The sequence below is a fragment of the Panthera tigris genome, chromosome B2 (assembly GCF_018350195.1).
Source record: "Panthera tigris isolate Pti1 chromosome B2, P.tigris_Pti1_mat1.1, whole genome shotgun sequence".
Lineage (NCBI taxonomy): Eukaryota > Metazoa > Chordata > Mammalia > Carnivora > Felidae > Panthera > Panthera tigris.
The window spans coordinates 109,530,591-109,549,805 of NC_056664.1; the positions used below are offsets into that span (position 1 = coordinate 109,530,591).

At 35.2% G+C, this 19,215-nt stretch overlaps 1 protein-coding gene across 8 annotated transcripts in view; it reads left to right on the forward strand.

Annotated features, from left to right (window-relative positions):
* The window catches only part of HSF2 (heat shock transcription factor 2), a 44,014-nt gene that overhangs the window by 19,795 nt on the left and 5,004 nt on the right, over window positions 1–19,215 (forward strand). For 3 of the 8 annotated variants that reach the window (XM_042987093.1, XM_007078675.3, XM_042987098.1), the window contains exons 6-13: window positions 2,631–2,692; window positions 3,844–3,931; window positions 5,693–5,841; window positions 6,298–6,537; window positions 6,824–6,929; window positions 11,598–11,651; window positions 14,620–14,704; window positions 15,161–16,173. In XM_042987093.1, coding sequence (XP_042843027.1) covers window positions 2,631–2,692; window positions 3,844–3,931; window positions 5,693–5,841; window positions 6,298–6,537; window positions 6,824–6,929; window positions 11,598–11,651; window positions 14,620–14,704; window positions 15,161–15,453 — 1,077 coding nt within the window. In that variant the 3' untranslated portion in view covers window positions 15,454–16,173. Of the gene's footprint in view, window positions 1–2,630; window positions 2,693–3,843; window positions 3,932–5,692; window positions 5,842–6,297; window positions 6,538–6,823; window positions 6,930–11,597; window positions 11,652–14,619; window positions 14,705–15,160; window positions 16,174–17,594; window positions 17,716–17,972; window positions 18,993–19,024; window positions 19,177–19,215 lie in introns of those variants that run through there. The other 5 variants (XM_042987096.1, XM_042987097.1, XM_042987095.1 and 2 more) reach the window with 5 other exon arrangements.

Consider the following 19,215-nt stretch of genomic DNA (forward strand, 5'->3'; position numbering starts at 1 on the left):
TGGTAAAATGTCATGAAAGTTGACATTCTGTCTGCTCAAATCTGAGTTTGAATATTTGTGGTTTGGTGGAACTAGGGAGTTTTCATAATGCTGGAGTTGGTTCATAAGTTTGCCATTTACTCTTTTGTCTTGGCTCAATTGGAATAGTATATGTGAGTTACTGGTATAGGTGCCTGTTACAGGACAGGAAAATAGTACTGGTTGTAGAACTTGCCAGGTCCAAAAGTTAGAGGCTGTAAATACTGTAAATGTTAGATGACTTCAGCAAACAAGCTTTGTACAACGTGATGCAGAATTGTCATGAGAAGGGCACCTGGGTGGCTCAGTCGGTTAAGCATCCGACTTCGGCTCAGGTCATGATCTCATGGTCCGTGAGTTCGAGCCCCGTGTTGGGCTCTGTGCTGACAGCTCAGAGCCTGGAGCCTGTTTCAGATTCTGTGTCTCCCTCTTTCTCTGACCCTCCCCCGTTCATACTCTGTCTCTCTCTGTCTCAAAAATAAATAAACATTAAAAAAAATTAAAAGAATTGTCATGAGAGAACTAAGATGAACAAATTTCAGAAGAAATTTAGCCAGTGATTCATGATCTTATGAATTCAACCACTAATGTTTTTAGAATTTTTCTGTAATACTTATTTATAAATTAAAAACAATTGAGGTCAAATTATTTCATTGATACCTTTAAGCTTAAATTTAAGTTGTCTTCTCATCAGCTATCAGTCAACATTTTCTTTTGAATAAGGTTAGTGACTAACTTCCTTTTCATAGACTCTAATGCTATCTAATTCTTCATTTAAAATGTCTATATTTGGGGTGCCTGGGTGGCTCAGTCGGTTAAGCGGCCGACTTCGGCTCAGGTCATGATCTCGCGGTCTGTGTGTTCGAGTCCCGCGTCGGGCTCTGTGCTGACAGCTCAGAGCCTGGAGCCTGTTTCGGATTCTGTGTCTCCCTCTCTCTGACCCTCCCCTGTTCATGCTCTGTCTCTCCCTGTCTCAAAAGTAAATAAAAACGTTAAAATTTAAAAAATAAAATAAAATAAAATGTCTATATTTTTCTCCGTGGAAAAGTTCATTTTGATTCTAAGGAATACTACTTAGTATCCCCCTTTGGGGGTGAGCACACAATATTAAAGCCATGCACATTTCTAATTGACAATTCTGTATTTTAGTCATGTAATTACATTTTACAAAACTTATAGAGAACTTCCTTGCAAAGAGTCTAAATAGTCCTCCACTCACTTTTGGCTTTTATTTATAGCCTGTCAGTAATGTACTGCTTTTCATAGTTCACCATGTGATTCTCATCTTTTTAGCTCCTTTGGGAAATTGACAGTAAATTTCAAAGCACACCCCAAGCCAAGCACACTACAATCACGTCAGTGTCACCTGGAGGACTTGCTAAACATACATTGTTGGACCCCATCCTCAGAATTTCAGATTCAGCAATTCTGGAGTGGGGCTGAGAATTTGTCTAATACTGCTGGTCCATGGACCACACTTTTTTTTTCTTTTTTTTTTTTTTTTTAACTTTATTTATTTATTTTGAGAGAGTGTGCATGTGAGCTGGGGAGAGGCAGAGGGGGAGAGAGAGAGAATCCCAAGTAGGCTCTGCCCTGTTCTTGCAGAGTCTGAGACAGGGCTCAGTCCCACAAACCATAAGATCATGACCTGAGCCAAAATCAAGATTCAGAAGCTCAATCAACTGACCCACACAGGCGCCCATGGACTGCACTTTAAGAAACATTGTCATAAAATGTGAAATATTGTTTACCTGTCTTGATTTGTTTAGTAGTTTTTTTCCTTTTAGATTTAATCCAACTCAGAAGATTAAACCAGCTTCTTTTGATTGGCAGTGTGTGTGTCTTGGATATTTAAGAGGAAAACCATCTAAAACAAAATCTTTACGTTGTTTATTTGAAAACATATGTATTCTAACTTTAAAGAAAAAAGCATATGTATTCCACCTTTTAAATTGTGAATTTATTTTTGGATAACCTCTAACTGTATTTGGGGTTTATTTCTGTTGCTGTATAATTAGATATTTCATGGCAATATTTTGTATTAAGCAATAATTTTTCTAGAATCAACCAATAAGCGTTTTCTACCTTGAAAATTTTATGCTCTATTCTGAAAGAGCTGGCAGTTTCTTTTGCCTCTAATTTTATTACCCAGTGCAAGAAAAATGTTCCAGTCACTTTTTTTTCCCCCATCATAATCTTGAAAGAATTTTAAGTAGAAAGTTGGGATCTGTATCCAGGCATGCTTAGTACTTATCACCAAAACAAATAACTGAATTGAATATTGGATAGATAAATGGGTAGGTGGGTGGGTGGTTAGATGGATGGATGGATGGATGGATGGATGGATGGAGGTAGGTAGGTAGGTAGGTGAATGTCTTAAGCATCTTGGTATTACAGGTAGCTGCAGCTGTCATCATAGGTTATCCTTCTGCTTGGAAACTGTTAAATTTCTTTAGATATCAATTGTAAGATGCACTCAGATTACAGATATGTTAATATGTGAGAAATTATGTGACTTAGCATGTAGTATTTGAATTAATTTTGTAAGATTTGTAATATGGACTAATTAAGAGTCTGCGATGGAAATTTTTTTGTTTATATTTTCCTTTTAGATTGTCCAGTTTATTGTTACGTTGGTTCAGAATAACCAACTTGTGAGTTTAAAACGTAAAAGGTAAGATTTTGTGGTAAAACACTTTGACTTATTCATGGACAAGTAAACATTTTAGTGTTTAACATGAATGGCCTACATTTGCTTAGAGTATGCCTGTTGTCCCAGATGCACAGTACTTCCTTGTTAATTTATACTCTCAACATTTCAATACTAGTGTTATTTCCTCCTGCTGTCATCCTGCTGATGTTTTTGAAAGATAAGGTAGCCTAAATGACCACTTTAAACACACATATACAGTTAATAAAGAATCCATTTTTATTCACATTAGCAGTTTAATGTATCATTAGATGGCCTGAACGAGGGAAATTTAAAAAACAGGTCATATATTGAAAAAAAATAAAAAAATTTTTTACTTGATCTCTCTTATGTTTAATTCACTAATAAGGGATTTAAAAACCTATATATTGAATGTAGCTTGTGATATCTATAAATGTTAGTAACTCCGTTGTTACCACTAAAGCTTAAGGATAATGGATAAAGGAATAGTTGGAAAGCAGATAAAGATCTTGTAAGGCCATATTTTAGCAAAGCTTGTTTATGTTTACAACTTAGGCTGTGGCCTTAACTCCTTCCACAAACTAGTTCTCATGATATTACCTATTTGTTTTTTTACTATGTAAGTACAGTTCATAAAGAGTTATTCAGTCAGCAGTGAAGTATATCCAGAGAGACTAGTTTATTATATTTATTTTAAGAAAAATAGTCCAAAAGAATGGTGAAATAAAAGTCCTAAACACAGTCATCCTCTATTTCTATTCCTAAGATGTGACCATTTTCTTTAAAGAATTTTTTTTTTTAATGTTTATTTATTTTTGAGAGACAGAGAGAGACAGAGTGTGTGCAGGGGAGGGGCAGAGAGAGAAGGAAACCCAGAATCTGAAGCAGGCTCCAGGCTCCGAGCTGTCAGCACAGCACTCTACGTGGGGCTCAAACCCATGAACTGCAAGATCATGACCTGAGCCAAAGTTGGATGCTTAAGAGACTGAGCCATCCAGGCACCCCAGATGTGACCGTTTTAAGAGTTCATTGTGTATGATTAACAAATCTCTTATTAAAGTGTGTATGTTCATGTGAGGGTAAATTATTAGAAGAATTTAAATTTCATGTTATGTTTGCTTCACTGAATTTCATGAATATCTTCTGATTTTCAGGCCTCTACTTCTAAATACTAATGGAGCCCAAAAGAAGAATCTGTTTCAACATATAGTCAAAGAACCAGCTGATAATCACCATCATAAAGTAATTTTTTGGTTAAATTCTACTTTATATTTGTTATTTCAAGCCAAGTTTTATTGTAGCAGTATTTCATTCAGAGTTTAGTGAATAATAATCTGTGTGCTTATCCTCCAGCTTATTAAATCATGACATTTTTAATTTTTTGCTTTAGATTTTAAGAAATAAACCATTGTAAATATAGTTGTCTAGTTTGCCTGTTCCCAGGTTTGTTTTTCACCTTTTCTTCAGGCTCTCCTAGATAATCACTGTCTTGAATTAGAATTTATCATCACCTTCGTCATTATATGTGTGACTTCTTGAACAATATTTGGTATTATTTTGCATGTATCTAAACTTTATATAAATTACATATAATTTTGCACATATCTTTTTGCATTGTAACTTTTTTCACTTGGTTTTTCTTTTGGAGATTTATTAAACATTTAGTTAATCTCAACTATTATATTAATTGAATATTATATAATGTAATTATGCATTCATCCATTGGTTATTTTAAGTTTCCAGTTTTTATTATAAATTGCATAGACTAGACCTTTTAGTCTAGCAATTTCAAAACGTGTTTCTGTTTACCTTTATCTTTGTCATGGGCTCTCTGGATCATTTGTTGTTTGTCAAACTTACACATTGGCAAATCAGTCTAGCTCAGAGTCTGGACTTTTTTTTAATATCTGATTTTCATTGTTACTTTCAAATCTTGGAATTCTAAATACTGCTTTAGATTTATTAATGTACCAAGATTTTTTTCTTGAGCAAACCATAATTAACATCTGGTTCTTCCCACCACTATTTCTAAATAAATAAACCTAACTGTTGTGTTTTTAGAATTAAAGACTCAACGTAATGGATGACGATTAAAAAAAAAATTTTTTTTTTAATGTTTATTTTTGAGAGAGGGAAAAGAGACAGCTTGAGTGGGGGAACGGCAGAGAGAGAGGGGGACACAGAATCTGAAGCAGGCTCCAGGCTCTGAACTGTCAGTGCAAGAGCCCAATGCGGGGCTCGAACTCACAGACCTTGAGATCATGACCTGAGCTGAAGTTGGACACTTAACCGACTGAGCCACCCAGGCGCCCCTAGATGACGATTTTTTAATTTACCTAGATTTATGTATTTTTAAGTACTTTACATCTTTTGCCTCTGATTTATCTACTGTTGAAATTTACAGATTTTTGCATATGATAATGACTTTAGTTTGCTTTAGAGAACTGAATGTATTTTTATTAAGTACCTATGATCTGAATATATCTGTAGCTGAATAAAAAAATTGTTGCTGAAAACAGGCTGACATTTAACTGTGGAATAGCTGAAATGTTTTTTTTTTCCTATTAATGAAAGCATTTAATAAGAATAAACCATAAGTCAAATAGAGTAGCTGATAAAATAATCCTCATCAGCACAGTGGTCATCTGGTTATGCTTGAAATTCCTGGTGAAGTCTTAGGACTTTTTTTTTTTTTTTTTTAACCCTTTGGATATAAAAAAAATACTGTAAAATTTGAAGATCTTTCCATAGAATCATTCGGAGGCATGTCACCTTCAAGAATTCTTACAGTAAAAGAAATAGTTAAGTAGATGAAGTAACACACTTCATACCTCTGTGAATTGGTGCTAATAACAATTAGTATATAAGTCCCATCAGGGCAGACAGCATAACTGTTTTGCTTACCATTGTGTATCCTTAGTTAGCACTTTTTAAATAGTATGCTGTTTGGTAGTCAGTATAATTTCAAATTTTGATATATATTGTCTCCGTGATTTTTTTTAGGTTCCACATAGTAGGACTGAAGGTTTAAAGCCAAGGGAGCGGATTTCAGATGACATCATTATTTATGATGTAACTGATGATAATGCAGATGAAGAAAATATCCCTGTTATTCCAGAAACTAATGAGGATGTTATATCTGATCCCTCCAAGTAAGGAGATTATGAAGTAAAATTTGTGAAAATATTGGTTACTTTTCTTATCAGAAAGCTAAATTCAAAACCACTTTATTCTGTGAAAAACTATTGTCTGACTCATATCTGGATTATTAAACCGAAAAAGCCAAATTATTTAACCACATACTCTCCTCTCAGCAAAGACTCCCAACAAAAAGTAATGAGAATTCTCATTTTTTCCTCTCAGCAAAAACTCCCAACAAAAAGTAATGAGAATTCTCATTTTTTAATTGTGGAGTTAAATGTCTTTAATTGATCCTTTGTGGTTTTGTATCATATGATAAATCAATACTTGTGATTAAGCTACTCAAGAAACTTAAGCCTTTTGATACATGTTTTGGAGAGAAAGTTTTCATGAAGAATGAATGGACAGAATGGATTTGTTGAATTTGTTTGAAAATGTGATTGTTTCTTTCTTACATCCTGATATAGCTGTAGCCAGTACCCTGATATTGTCATTGTTGAAGATGACAATGAAGATGAGTATGCACCTGTCATTCAGAGTGGAGATCAGAATGAACCAGCTAGAGAATCCCTAAGTTCAGGCAGTGATGGCACCAGCCCTCTCATGTCTAGTGCTGTCCAGCTAAATGGCTCATCTAGTCTGACCACAGAAGATCCTGTGACCATGATGGATTCCATTTTAAATGATAACATCAATCTTTTGGGAAAGTAAGTGTTAACCTAGATATTGTATGAGCTTATTTGCTTTCATTGTTTACTTCACATGTTCTGTTTCTCTTTTGGCGATCTTTCTTTTACATTATGAACCCATATAATCTATCTTGTTTTGGCCACGGCTGACCTCTGCAAATGTTATTTTGAAAGGATTTAATCATCCCAAGAGTGTCTTGGGATTTTCTTGGCAGTTCTGTAATGAGGCACCCCTGTAATGTAATTTAATGTGAAACAAGGAAATCTAATATTTGATATATTTTTTAATCTTTTTCTCCCTTAGGGTTGAGCTGTTGGATTATCTTGACAGTATTGATTGCAGCTTAGAGGACTTCCAAGCCATGCTGTCAGGAAGACAGTTTAGCATAGACCCAGATCTCCTGGTTGATGTAGGTACTTTGAATAATCTTTGCTGTACTGGAAGTTTGTGTATTTATGTGTATGGTGTTAAAATAATACATCATTTTCTTGTATTCTACACTGTCTTTGCATTTTCTTTTTTAAATGAATGATTTTGTTAATCAGAAACAATAAACAGATGGATTCAGGATGATGAAGGAGGGTGATCAGCAATTACTACACATTTCTGAGTAACAGTTCAATTAATCCTCCTATAACAATGTATCAACTCTGTTCAATGGTACTACTAAATCCAGGTCTTCTCTAGACTTGCCGTGTTTTGTTTTGCTCTAGAACAAATTGTCACTGAAGAGAAATGGGTGGATATTTAGTCGTAGAATTACTTAGCCAGGAAACAGTATGGAGATACTTCTTAATACTTTGGGAATTAGTATTTTCCACTGAAGTGGATAATATTTTATTATATTTGCTATAGTTTTTAAAATTTTTATGCCCTAAGTCCTAAGGTTATCCTGCAATCCCCACCACCTTCTACATGAACTGACTCCAGTGTTGTCTGGACTGTGAATCCTTATCTACCATTTCTGGCATTAACTAACTACCTTTCTTCCCTTTTGCTCCTACCATTCCTCTCTTACATGGCTTGGTTCCATCCAGATGAATATTGTTCTCTTCCTTATTTCTGTTTTCTGTTGTGAATATGTTTCTCTATCCTGAAAAGTTTGTTGCTCGCTTATTTATTTATTTATTTATTTATTTATTTTGCATTTTTTTTGCCTTAAAATGCAGCTTCTCTCCATCAAGATATTTTTCAGTCTTGTCCTTTTAAGGGCTTCTCAGTGAGGCTAAAAGGAATTAATTCTTTCTTATCTTTCAGTCTTATTAATTCACCACCTTACTCTTCTGCTTCTCATCAGGTTTTGTCAATATCCATGATTTGATTATCCTTTCCGAATCATCAGTATATCACAGGATGGATTTCACTTTCTTTGAAGATTTCCTTTCCATACTGATCTGTGTTACCATCTTACATGAATTCAACATCCATGTTAATGACCTATTTTAATTTGTTAATAGTAATTTGACAGCCCTTTATTCAGTTTGTCTTTGTCCCCACTCTAATCCAAGGACCTTTTTAGAATGTCCCTTAGATCATAAGAAAATAAAATCTCATTATTCTGACCCTCTACAAATACTTGCAATCTTCCATTAGATTATTGGTTTTTTTTAAATTTTTTTTAGCATTTATTTATTTTTGAGAGACAGGGCATGAGCAGGGGAGGAGCAGAGAGAGAGAGGGAGACACAATCCAAAGTAGGCTTCAGGGTCTGAGCTGTCTGCACAGAGCCAGACACAGGGCTCGAACTCACAAACCGTGAGATCATGACCTGAGCCAAAGTCAGACACTTAACCAACTGAGCCACCCAGGTGCCCCTACAATTAGATTATTTTAATTTAACCTTGGAACACTTAACCACATTTGTCCTCAAGACCTTGTCTGGCCAACTTTTCCTATTCACAGAGGATAATCATCATGCCCTCGTTCTCTCATAAGCTGTGGAATCTCATCTTTTTTCTTCATAAAGGAAGTGCTTTCTTTCTCTTTAAAGCCTATTTGTATACCTGCCCTCTGCCTCTGTTTTTCTAGCTCTGCCTTTGATCTTTCCCATCTCTCTTCAGTAGGTTCAGATCTTCTCCATCTTAAACATTTTGATGTGTTGCTCTGTTCATTTACCATTCTACTTCTCTAAGTCTTTCACTACAGAGTTTTAGAAATGAATGGCTGGTGGTATTTGGTACTTCTTTTTTTACTCTGTATTTCTTTTGAAACTCTGTATTGTCTTGCTTATTTACTCTAAGCCTGTGCTTCCTTGGTTTAACCGTAATGAGTGGCTGTGTTTTTGTTTTTGTTTTTTAAATCAGGCCATTGGGGGAGTAGGTTTGTTTTGAATCAGATGGATTTGGGTTCCATTTAGCTTATGTCACTTAGTAGCTTTGGTATTAACCTTGGGAAAGCTCACCTCTCTTGCCCAGTTTCCCCATCTGTTAAATGTGGCTAATGCCTAACACGAAGAACTCTTTTGGGGATTATAAATAATTAATCACATTAACACTAGTGATTTTTGACAATGGAACTTTTTCTGTTGATTTTAGAGGCACTGGATTTTTTTTTTTTTTTCTCTTTGTCTTCCTAGCTATTTTCTGGTTACTCAAAGAGCTTTTCTTTTCCCTATTGTTTTCTACTTGTGAGTATTCCCCAAGGTACCATTCTTTTATCTTTTTATTTGTTCTATGTCTCTTCTTTTTCTATCCTTTCTCTGTGAAGGGATTATGGCTTGTGAGATTGCTCTCAAATTTATACCTCAAGTTCTTAATATTTTTTTAAAGTAAACTGCTTGAATTCTAATTCCATGCCTTTGAAATCATCAGTCAAGATCTTGCCTTAGATTATTTCTGTTTAATACCAAACTTTTCTTTATTCTCCAAACTAGCTACACTTCTCAGCTTTTTTTTTTTTTTTTTTTAATTTCTTAATGTTTATGTATGATTTTGAGAGAGAGAGACAGAGCATGAGCACGGAGGGGCAGAGAGAGAGGGAGACACAGAATCTGAAGCAGGCTCCAGGCTCTGAGCTGTCAGCACAGAGCCCGACGCCAGCTTGAACTCACGGACTACGAGATCGTGACCTGAGCCAAAGTCGGATGCTTAACTGACTGAGCTACCCAGGTGCCCCCAGCTTTATTTTCTATGGTGGTATCAGACTTCTCTTTACTCATCCAGGAATGGTAATCACTGAGTCATCTTGGTTTCCTTACCTCTGTCTTATTGTTTACCAGGTCCTCAAGTATTTTCAAAAATAGCACTCAAAAATCATTCCTACTTTGTATTTCTACTGTTGCCTCTCTCATCCAAGACTTTCATTGTTTCCTCCTTGAATCTCATGCTGTATTATAAAAATCCACCCATAGGTTACCTTGTTCTCTGAGGTGGCAGAGATGGTAAGGACATGAATAGATATGCTGAGGAACTCAGGTTCTCTGCAGAGTTCAGTTCTGAGTGGCCCAGTGTGGAGTGTCAGCAAGAGAGGCCTGGAATTAGGATTCAACCAGCTGTGTCACTGCTCCTCCTACATGATTTACTTTTTTCTGCTTCACACTGTGCATCTGCTGGGGATACATGAAGGTATCCCTGATTTAATGGGTGAGTAGGGCAAAGGAGTGAGGAGCTTATACTCTCAGATGCCACTCTCAATAGAGACAAAATCTGTTCAATCTCAGAGGCAGTGACAAGCTGAACTTGGCAGAGATTTGCAGTTATTTACAGTTATCTACTCTTAAGGATCCGAGTCTCATCCTTTTCATGGATCAGTAGGTAGTAAGAAAGGGGAAAAAGTTAACAAAAGGAAGAACTGGGGACATTTTTAGGGCTATCATGAATGTGGAACTTAAGGAGAGGAATCACTGTCTAGAGAGGGTGGAGGAGGGATCTGTCTGCAGTCTCTCTGCATTTCAGTTTATCCTTTGAACCGTTGGTGTGTTCATTCTCCAAAAATGCTTTAATCACTGTGTGTCATTTCTGAGGCCTTTTCCAAGGCTATTATTGCTGACAGAATGTGGTCTTGTCCACTGACTGGCCTTGTTCTACTTTTTGAACTTACTACATACAACTTACTATTCAACTCAGAACTTCTGTGTTATTTGGACTGGTCATCTTGTCTATTTCTAGAACTTACCCCACAGCCATTCCTTCTTCTCTATTATTGCTAATCTGTAACAATTTATTCTTCCCTCCATTCTCTTCTTTCCAAATCCTAACTATTCTTCAGGGACTGATATGTGTTGGATAGCTTCATAAAGACTTTTTGTTTCATCTTGCATGTGTGTGTCTGCGCATGTGATTTTCTCCTTTCTCTTTTTAGTACTTTTGATCCCCAGTATCCATTACTATTATTATACTGAATTAAATCTGATCATATGTTGCTGTTTGATATTGTTCTTGTCTTTTAGATTGTAAGCTCCCAGAGAGCAGGAATAGTGTCTTCATTGTGTATTCTTCATGATGTCAGTTATTTCATAGATGCTCAATAAATCCTTGTGGAATGAATGACTTTGAAGCTTATGACTTAAAAGCTTTGTCTGTAAACTGGCTGGATTGAGGAGTGCAGTAAGCAGTGGTCTTAGCATTTACATCTTCTGTTACTAGGTGAGGTGAAAAGAACTGACAAGTAGGTATGCCATTTGGTCAGAGGGCTGCATTTGAGGCGTAATTTAGGAGGCACTGTCAGAGCAGATTCTATAAATTTCTCACATAATTAGCTGGTAGTCAGTAAAGGCTTACTGTCTGGGCAAGGAACTCAGTCCTGGGTGCCAGTTAAAGCCAAAAGCATTTAGAAAGAAAATAATAAAGGAGATGGAGGAGAGGGAAAGTGGGGCAAAACACCATTTGTCTTTAAGTGATTTACTCCACTGTTTTATGGAGAAATTCTTAAAACATCTTGCATGGGCTAGCTTGCTCTGCTTTTGTATGTTTTTCCTTCTGCTTTCCTGCTTTTCTCTTTCATACTTGTTTTACTGTATGAAAACTTCTTAGTGCAGGAGCTACATCTCTTCACCCAACGTGGCTGTATAGAAATTTTGAACACACAGTTCTTTTTTAATATTTTTTAAACTTATCATCTTTCTTGTTTGGTCTTTCAGCTTTTCACTAGTTCTGTGCAGATGAATCCCACAGATTACATCAATAATACAAAAGTAAGTTTTAATTCATGTTGCTCAGGACCCTTAGCTGTAAGAATCTGAAAAGAAAAAGTCCTAGTAAGTAGAGAGCAATATCACTCCCAGTTACAAAAAACTCATTTTATATTCTTACCCTAATATGTGTGAACAAGATAGTAAAATTCTAGATGAAAAAATAGCTTTTGGTTATGGGGTGAGTCATTGCCCAATTCTTTAGGCACTTGTGTGATAAACTACCAATATGAAGTCAGCCCTCAAGGTACTGGGAGATCAACTGAACTTGGCATGTTCAGGTGTATCACTGAAATAAAGAATTAAAATATTTTTTTATGTTTTATGTGCTTCAGTTTACATTCTTATTCTTTCTATGAATAGCTTCTCAGCAATTTTTATTGAAAATTTACTGGTACTGATATTTTTAAATAAGTTCCTTCTTTTTATTAGCATGCAGTAAAAGCTCAGGGATTTGAACTAATTTGTACTAATTGTACGTAAGGAAAGTTAAACAATGAAGTGTGGATTTTCGACTATTTTTTTTTTAAGTGATGGTTTTTGTTATTAGACTTATAGGAACTCCAGTTGGGATTAGCAGATGTTACCTGAAATTCTTCAGAACTTGTTTTTAATGAGTAATAAGGACAATTTGAAGTTGTTAAGAGCAGATGATTAGAATCATTCTTTTACTTTGTTTATAGCTTATTGTCTTAAATAGGTATATACTCTATTTATCTTGTTTTTTACCAAACTCTTCAGTCCCATTTTTTACTGAATACAAAGGCGTAAATCAAGTCCCCTGAAATTTATATATTCTAGATTAGCAGAATCAAAATTTAGTTTGATTCTTGTTCCTTGTAGTCTAAAAATGAACACATATCAAATAAATGTAAGTGATTAGAGTCAGAGAGTAGAATTTAAAAAAATCTTTTTGTTTTATTTTATATTTGAAAGAGAGAGACAGAGCACAAGTGGGAGAGGGGCTGATAGAGGGAGACACAGAATCCGAGGCAGGCTCCAGGCTTCAAGCTGCCAGCACAGAGCCCGATGGTGGGGTTCAAACTCACGAACTGCGAAATCATGACCTGAGCCAAAGTCAGATGCTTAACCAACTGAGCCACCCAGGTGCCCCAGAGAGTAGAATTTTTCTGATTAATGTCATGTGTGAGGATAGCCTGACCAGATTTTCTATGTATTCAAATTATATATTATAGCCTGGGTAACTTAGAGTTGAAAGAATTTGTGAATTTTTGAAGTAGAAAGTTGATTATACGTTCAGTATTTGGATTTTTATCTGGGGTTGTAAAGGCCATTTGGTAAATATTTTCAGTTTTGCAGGTCATATGTTCTCTGTCACAACTACTCAATACTGTAATTATAGTGCAACAGCAGCATCAGACAATACAGAAAAGAATGAGTGTGGCTGTGCTTCAGTAAATTTTTATTTACAAAAACAGGCAGCATGCTGATATGGCATGTGGACCACAGTTTGCCTGGATTTATACTGTAAGGTTCTCTGGATCACCTCAACACTGGGTTTCAGTGAATATGATACTGTGAAATGTTAGATCTTAAGGGGGAATGAACCCATATTATGCATTCATTTAGTGAATGTGCTGCACTGTTTATTGATTGCTAGACATTGAGTCATTCTTTCTTCCTGGATTATCCTCTTTATTCCAAAAACAATAGTTTAAATACAGTTCTCAGATATAGCAGTTAAACAGCAAATTGCATACAGCTTTGTAGTACTATAGAAAAATTAGAGAATAACTTTTCATTATAGTTCTAAAATCTAATTATTGTTTTCAAATAATTGGCACATTCCCTTGCTCATGACAGGTATTTTATTGACATAGATTACACACTCTTTCCTAATAAATCAGGATACTTGTACTCCTCAGTAGAGCAATCTAAGTGGCCACTACTAATGAACAAGAATTTGTATAGGACTTGAAACCCATTTGTCATCTTGGTTCTCATGTTTTAGAGTAACAATGGCATCCTTGGAAACTACTTTTTAAAAAGTAAAAAACAAAGATGGTATTTTTGCATTACTGTTTATTTATTGTGATTGCTAAATGAGAAATATTTTTATGTTCCTTTTTCGGAAGGTTTAGTTTTATTATATGTTGGGGCCATTCTTATGTCTGAATCCTGGAAACTTGTACTGCTTCATTTTATGATGAATATCAGGAGAATTATAGGAATTAGTATGTTTTTTACACCATATGTACTGAACCAGCATGCAAGTGTCTGGGACTTACAGCTATTCAGGAAAAATTGTGAACCACTGCACCTCAGTTTGAACATCGTGGAAAAGAGCATTGAAGAACTAAACAACATTAAAGTTTTAATCCCCCTTTACAATCAGATATGAGGAGAGAAGACAATGGTTGAAAGAAGCAATTTAAATAACAAAAGAACTGAAAGAGTCTCAAAAAGGAAATGAAGCAATTTCACCTCAACTTTGAGGCTTCCAATTATAGAGATCTATAGTTTTTAAGGATATCATCATGTCATCCTGAGCTACTTACTCTAAATATGTTCAGTTATGCTAAATATTCTGTTTGTGAGTGAAATGAGTAATAACATTTTTAATCAAAACTGCTTAAGATGAGTTTGTTTAAAGAATTATCTCTTAATTAGTTTGAAACCAGCCATCTTTGATTCATTCCCTTGACATTCATTCCCTTTGATTCATTTTACCCTTGACAAATTCTGTCTGTTCTGTTGAAATGTCCCCTCTTTTCATACTTACTGTCATTCTAGTTCAGGTTCTTTGTTTCATCCACTTGATGACAGCAATAGTTTTTTTAACCAGTGTTGTTACCTGTTGAGATCTCTTTCTCTAGTTCCTCTTTTCTGGTGCTCCCTGATCCCATATATTTCAGATAATGTATTCACATACTGTTCTTTATTTTATGCTGTATTTTAGGACTACATAAAATATGAAACAAGTATTTTTATATGGTTTTTTCTCTTTTAGTCTGAGAATAAAGGATTAGAAACTACCAAGAACAATGTAGTTCAGCCAGTTTCAGAAGAGGGAAGAAAATCTAAACCCAAAACAGGTAGGTATAAATGTAGTATTAGTTTTTTCCAGATTTTTAAAATCAAAAGTCTTACATAGAAACTAATAGGAATATTTCTGAGTATGGAAAGTCTGGCCATACTTAACAGTTGAACACAGAATGTACTGTTCTCAATTCTGTGCATAATGTATCAAGGTTTCAGCAGATAGAGAAAATTAAATTGGTGAGGTAATAGTTCTTTAAGTCTTTTTTTTTTTTTTTTATTTAACTTTAGGACAACTGAAAGAATTCTCATATTGTAATTGTTGAATAAAAGACTTAACCTTTCTGACTAGTACATTTTTAAATTTACTGGCATAAAGTGTCAGATTTCTTGTTTGGATATATAAGGGTAGTTGATTGCATATATGCACATCTGTTTTTATTTTTTCCACCTTCAGCTTGAACTCTGTATAAGCTGGTGATAAAAGAGCATTTTTCTAATCTTTATTATAGATAAGCAGCTTATCCAGTACACTGCCTTTCCACTTCTTGCATTCCTCGATGGGAACCCTGCTTCTACTGTTGAACAGGGGAGTACAGCATCATCAGAAGTTATGTCCTCTGTAGATAAACCCATAGAAGTTGATGAGCTTCTGGATAGCAGCCTAGATCCAGAGCCAACCCAAAGTAAGCTTGTTCGCCTGGAGCCATTGACTGAAGCCGAAGCTAGTGAAGCCACACTGTTTTATTTATGTGAACTTGCTCCTGCACCTCTGGATAGTGATATGCCACTTTTAGATAGTTAAATCCCCAAGAAGTGGACTCTACATGTATATATTCATCAAAATGATGAACTATTTATTTTAAAGTATCATTTGGTACTTTTTTTTGTAAATTGCTTTGTTTTGTTTAATCAGATACTGTGGAATCAAAAGCACCTTTTGCTTTTCTCACTTACACACTCTTGCAAAGCTTTCAGATGTTACTCAGCTACATAGGTACACAAGATTTAATGCACATTGTTGGTATATCTCTAAGTTGGATTCAAATGGCCATTTTTCTCCAGTTATAGTAAATTGGATTTCTTTTTTACATATATACCCATTAACCCCAGTTAAACTTTTTTGTTTGTTTTACTTGTTTGATGCTGTCTGTTTGCATTGAGTGTAAGTCACTAGAACTAATGGTAGAACTCTTAAAGCTTTGTCTGTTCCAGTTACTTTTACTAAATATTTTTCACTTGGCTTATTTTTAAAAACTGGGAACATAAAGTGCCTGTATCTTGTAAAACTTCATTTGTCTCTCTTGTTCAGAGAAGTTCATTCATGTTCAACAGGAAAGGCAAAGTATACTTGAGTGCTTGCTGTCAGATATGGCTCCAGCTTCATATACATAGAAAGAAGGGAATGGGATGGCATCAACCCCATCCATCTCGTTGGACTAGTTTTAAGTAAAAGTTTTCTGATCTGTTTGTGTTTTTTTTGAACCATACTATTTAGTAAAATAAATATAATGAATGTTGCGTACTAGTGTCTGTTATGTGTCTTCTTTAGAGGTGACACCCACATGTAGAAATTTTTCTTTTTTATAGGAAGTAGATAGACTTAAATTGTAAACTGTCTGTTGTCCATTATTGAGTCACACCAAGATCTTTGTGCCTCATCTCAAAAGATAGGCTATTTGCAACAAGGAAGGAATATAAGGTCTCTAAACTTAATGTGTTTTAAAGTTCTTTATTAAATTATACTGGCTTGCTTTCTATATTTCTAATAAAGAACTGAGAGAAGTATGCCTCTCATTGTCCCAAATGAGGTAAGAACATTATCACTGGGTGCCACCCAAAGAAAGGCCTATAATTTTTGCCCCTAGGGAAGACGAAACAGTTAAGTCACTTTCTCCCTTTAGATCTGTCGTTCAGGAGATTAATGCAAGACCAGGACACCTCTTTTATCAAGTTGAATTCCACCTTCAGGCAGAGGGCTGGAAATAGTGCAGTTTATATCTGAATATTTGATAGGGCCGTTTGATTAGGAATTACAAATTACCTTCCTCTTGGCCATATTCTGTCGTATCTTGGAATTTCTCTTACTATGTTGTAAAAATTCAAAGGAAAACCTAGCACAGAGATAGGAAACCCTTCCTTAGCAGATCCTAAAATATTTGGCTCTGACAATGGCATCTTTTGTCCCCAGAAATTTCTGCATAAGCTGTAGAGGTCACTTTTGTAGAGGTCGTTAAGGTTGAGAACAAGAATTTAGAGACTGGGAAGGGATACAACTTTAGAGACTTTTCTTATTCCCTTACCTTCAGTGTGGAATATGATGAAATTTCTTCTCTTTGGGGACATTTTGGAGCTCTAGAAGTATTCTAAAAATCTTGAAAAACTTTATATATTCTAGCACTTTTTAAGTTGAAATTAAAATTTTTCATCCTTAGTTGGAAGGAATTTAGGGTGTTGTTAATACTACCATTTAAAAATAGTCATTACTGTTTAAAAATGCAATTATGTGCTTTTTAAAATGTATCTAAAGGAATCTAAATACCACAGTGATTTGCTATCCATCATCATCTATTCTACTTCTCCCAAAGAATTTTATCCTATTTTTATCATCTGTGAGAGTCATACATCGAAGATACTGTCACACTTCTCTGTAACAAAATTTGAAATTGTTTCCTGTAACCTTAAGATTCTAAGCATTAAAGAAGTTTGTCTCCAGTTATAAATACACAGTTGATCAAAACAGTATAAATACATGTGGCAGAGACTGTTAAGTGAGTGCCAAACCATTTTCTCAATCATTCAGTTAGATTATTTCCACCTTTGTATACAGGGTGGCTATGGAACTGAGTCCCATATAAATCAGAAGTCATGTAATAGAACTTCAGGTGTGGTCTGTGAAAACCTCCCCTGTGCAATCCTCCTTGCTCTTTTACCCCCCTCCACTAGCCTGATGCAGAGGAGTATGTGGCTTCTGAGTATACATTCAAGGAGGAAGAAATTTGGCTTCCTGAATCACTGCTTAGAAGAAAGCCACCTATCAATCTTGGACACCCATTGTAGACTTCAGGTGAGTGGGGAACAAACTTTATGTTCTGCCTTTGGAACTTTTTTTTCTTTTTGGTTGATCTCTTCTTACTGTCCACTAATAAAACATTCATATTTTGGTGAACTGTTATTAAACATAAGTTTTATCAGAAATATATTTTTAGTGGAGTGAACAGGTCTTGATGGGAGGGGGAGTTTTTCCCCAATTTTTTTTTTGTATCTGGGGGTGAATATTACTAATATTAAGAGCATAAGTTTTATTCCTTTTTGTTTTCATAGGTGTAAAACTCTAAGAAACTTCATTTATAATACAAAAAAGTATGAGAATGGAAGAATTTTGTTGTAGCAGTGTCGATTCTCTGAATTCCTTCAGAATTATATACCAGAACTATTTTATTATGATTTATTAACTCTGGTGACTTTAGATGATCCTTCTATTTCAGTGAAAGCAAAAAAATAGAAACTACCTGAATTGTAAAAGGACCTTTTTTCCCAATGTCCTTCCTTCACACCAATACTTAAAAGTTGTGTCTTTATTGGATATTCAAGAGATTTTATCCAAAGTGCCTTGGTAAGATTCAGAATGCATAAGAGGTACATATTTGTTAAATATGGAGAGTAATCGCTAAGAGGGATGGAGGATGCCTTGATGTCCTTTTGCATCTTTTCGCACAGATCCAAATTGAGGAAGGAGTAACGTGAAAATTGAAAATCTGGAAAGTGGTTCCTCTTAATACTCTCATTTACCAGAGGAAATCTGTATACTGCCTGTAAAACAATATGAAGACTGTGGTATAAAAGTAGGGCCAGAGGAGACAGCATAGGACTTAGAGCAGCTGAATGTTCCTTTAGGGTGGATCATGGTGCTTTTCATAGGGATGGTATACTCAGGTGATAAGTTTCAGTGTGAAAATAGTCTGCAGACTAGGAAAAGGACCTAATGATACTGTGATGAACATATGTAGAATGCTGCATTTAAGAATTAGAGCCTAAATGTTCATTTCAAGCACACATGAAATATTTGAGAGTTGGTTGCATATTAGACCATAAAGCAAATCAACAAATTTCATGGAACTGGTGTCAGACTAACTACAGTACAAATAAACTAGACCTTTACAGTTTTGAGGAGCACTGGCATAATATTTTGTAGTGACCTTCAATTTGGGATTACCATGCTGCTTATGATTAGACAGGGGTTATGGGTTTGGGAGTAAGAAAGATCAGAGGTGAAGTGCCATTTTCACCACTTATCAGAATATCCTACTGGTTGTTCCTCTGGGAGAACCCTAATATGTTCATTAAAAAAGGAACAAAAGTTCTCTTTATCTTAGATCTTAGAACACAGAAAATCAAAGGTGGAAGAATAGAGCATCTGCTCAGTAAACGGGGATGCTTTCAGAGCTGTTATAGGATACTAAAAAGTGTGAACTGGCCTAGTGACAAGTTTAACATAAAGGACTACAAAACAACTGACGTGTGTAAGGTAAGGTCTTTTAAAAATTGATAAATTGAAGCTAATCAA